General features: G+C 41.2%; 1 protein-coding gene across 2 annotated transcripts in view; it reads right to left on the bottom strand.

Moving 5' to 3' along the window:
- Nucleotides 1–1,376, bottom strand: part of LOC106962609 (centrosomal protein of 131 kDa-like) — a 23,175-nt gene that overhangs the window by 15,227 nt on the left and 6,572 nt on the right. For both annotated transcript variants that reach the window (XM_015057140.1, XM_015057141.1), the window contains exons 6-9: nucleotides 1,209–1,313; nucleotides 938–1,117; nucleotides 739–856; nucleotides 543–662 (exon numbers count right to left, since the gene is read on the bottom strand). In XM_015057140.1, coding sequence (XP_014912626.1) covers nucleotides 543–662; nucleotides 739–856; nucleotides 938–1,117; nucleotides 1,209–1,313 — 523 coding nt within the window. The remainder of the gene's footprint in view (nucleotides 1–542; nucleotides 663–738; nucleotides 857–937; nucleotides 1,118–1,208; nucleotides 1,314–1,376) is intronic.

Raw genomic sequence — 1,376 nt, 5'->3', positions numbered from 1 at the left:
CTTATTTATTTCACTTATATCTAATACTTATTCATCAATATTGAGGAATTATTGACTTAAAAACAAGTTCCTATATTTTGCTGAAAAGTTACTTGTAAGTTATTTTAAGCTTACTAAGATATTTTCACTAGAAACTTGACCAAAAATACTTGGTAGCATTTTGAGTTTTTTTGCAGTGTATTTGGCAAAATGGCACAGGAATAATTTTAAAAAGAAGAAAGTTCTTCAAATTTGTCATATTAGTGATAATTGTGGATAACTGCCAAACTGTAAGATTGAAAAAAGAAATGATTGAAAAAAAAAATGTATTTAAAAAAAACGCGATGGAATGTTTTCCACATTCTGTCATGTAACAACCACAAACTTTGATGCACTTTTATACAATGTAATAATAATTCTTCTTTTTTCCATCTCATATTATGTGCTACTTTTTGTTAGTCTGTCTCATAAAATGCTCAAGGCTCTGTGAAAAACTCCCCCTCAACTGAAGCTTTATCACTTTGAAACCAGCCGAAGTGAATCAGCGCAGTAAAGGTTTGCACCTGAATGGCAGCGAGACGGGCGAGTCGAGCCTTCTCCTCACGAATCCGCTTCCTTTCTTCAGCTCTCCTGTGCTGCTGCTGCTGCAGATGATCATCCTCCTCTCTCTTCTCCTCCCACTCCTGCAGATAAAAAAAAAGTGCTTTGATGCAACGAGAAGGGAACCACCGCTAAGACCACAGAAGGATTATTACAGACCTTTCTTTTATTGGTGAGGATCTGTTCAAGGGCAGCCTGGTGGCTGTGCTTCCTCCTGCTGAGGCGTCTGTACCAGCGCTGGATAGTGACCGCGGCCTGGTTCACCTGCTGGATAAACCTTCATGGAGACAACACATAAAAGCTGTGAGCCGCACGTCAGAGCACCGGCAGGAAAAACGTTCCCACAGAGGGGACCGACCTTTCCGCCTCCTGCTCTGTGACTTCCCTCCTCCGCGGCGGGACCGGGCTGCAGCGCTGAGCAGACACCGGAGATCTGTTGTTGGAGGTGGAGGACGAGGAAGAGAAGTTCTTCTGGGACTTTGTGACAGAGCCGTTCTCTAGCTGCACCTCGTCGTTCGCCGTCGCCTTTAGGATGTTGCTGAAAGCAACAAAAGAAAGAAAAGAAAAAGCATCTGTAAGTTCTTAAATGAAAAATGTGTCGTTTCCACGAAAGCAGAACTGAGACGTACTTGAAGGAGGGCTTCTGGTTTGAGCTCTTTGGTGTGAGAGGCTTCTCAGAGTAGTTGTTGTGTAAAATGGTGGTGACTGAGTTCCCCACGGCTCCTTTGTTGCTCCTGAAAAAAAAAAAAAAAAAAAAAAAAAAAAAAAAAAAAAATTTAATAAAAAATAAAAAAAAT

The sequence above is a fragment of the Poecilia latipinna genome, unplaced genomic scaffold (genome assembly GCF_001443285.1).
Source record: "Poecilia latipinna isolate Pla-1442-1.1 unplaced genomic scaffold, P_latipinna-1.0 Scaffold1437, whole genome shotgun sequence".
NCBI classification, from domain to species: domain Eukaryota; kingdom Metazoa; phylum Chordata; class Actinopteri; order Cyprinodontiformes; family Poeciliidae; genus Poecilia; species Poecilia latipinna.
Note: the sequence above shows the minus strand (reverse complement) of the source record. Positions and strands in the feature narration are given on the sequence as shown.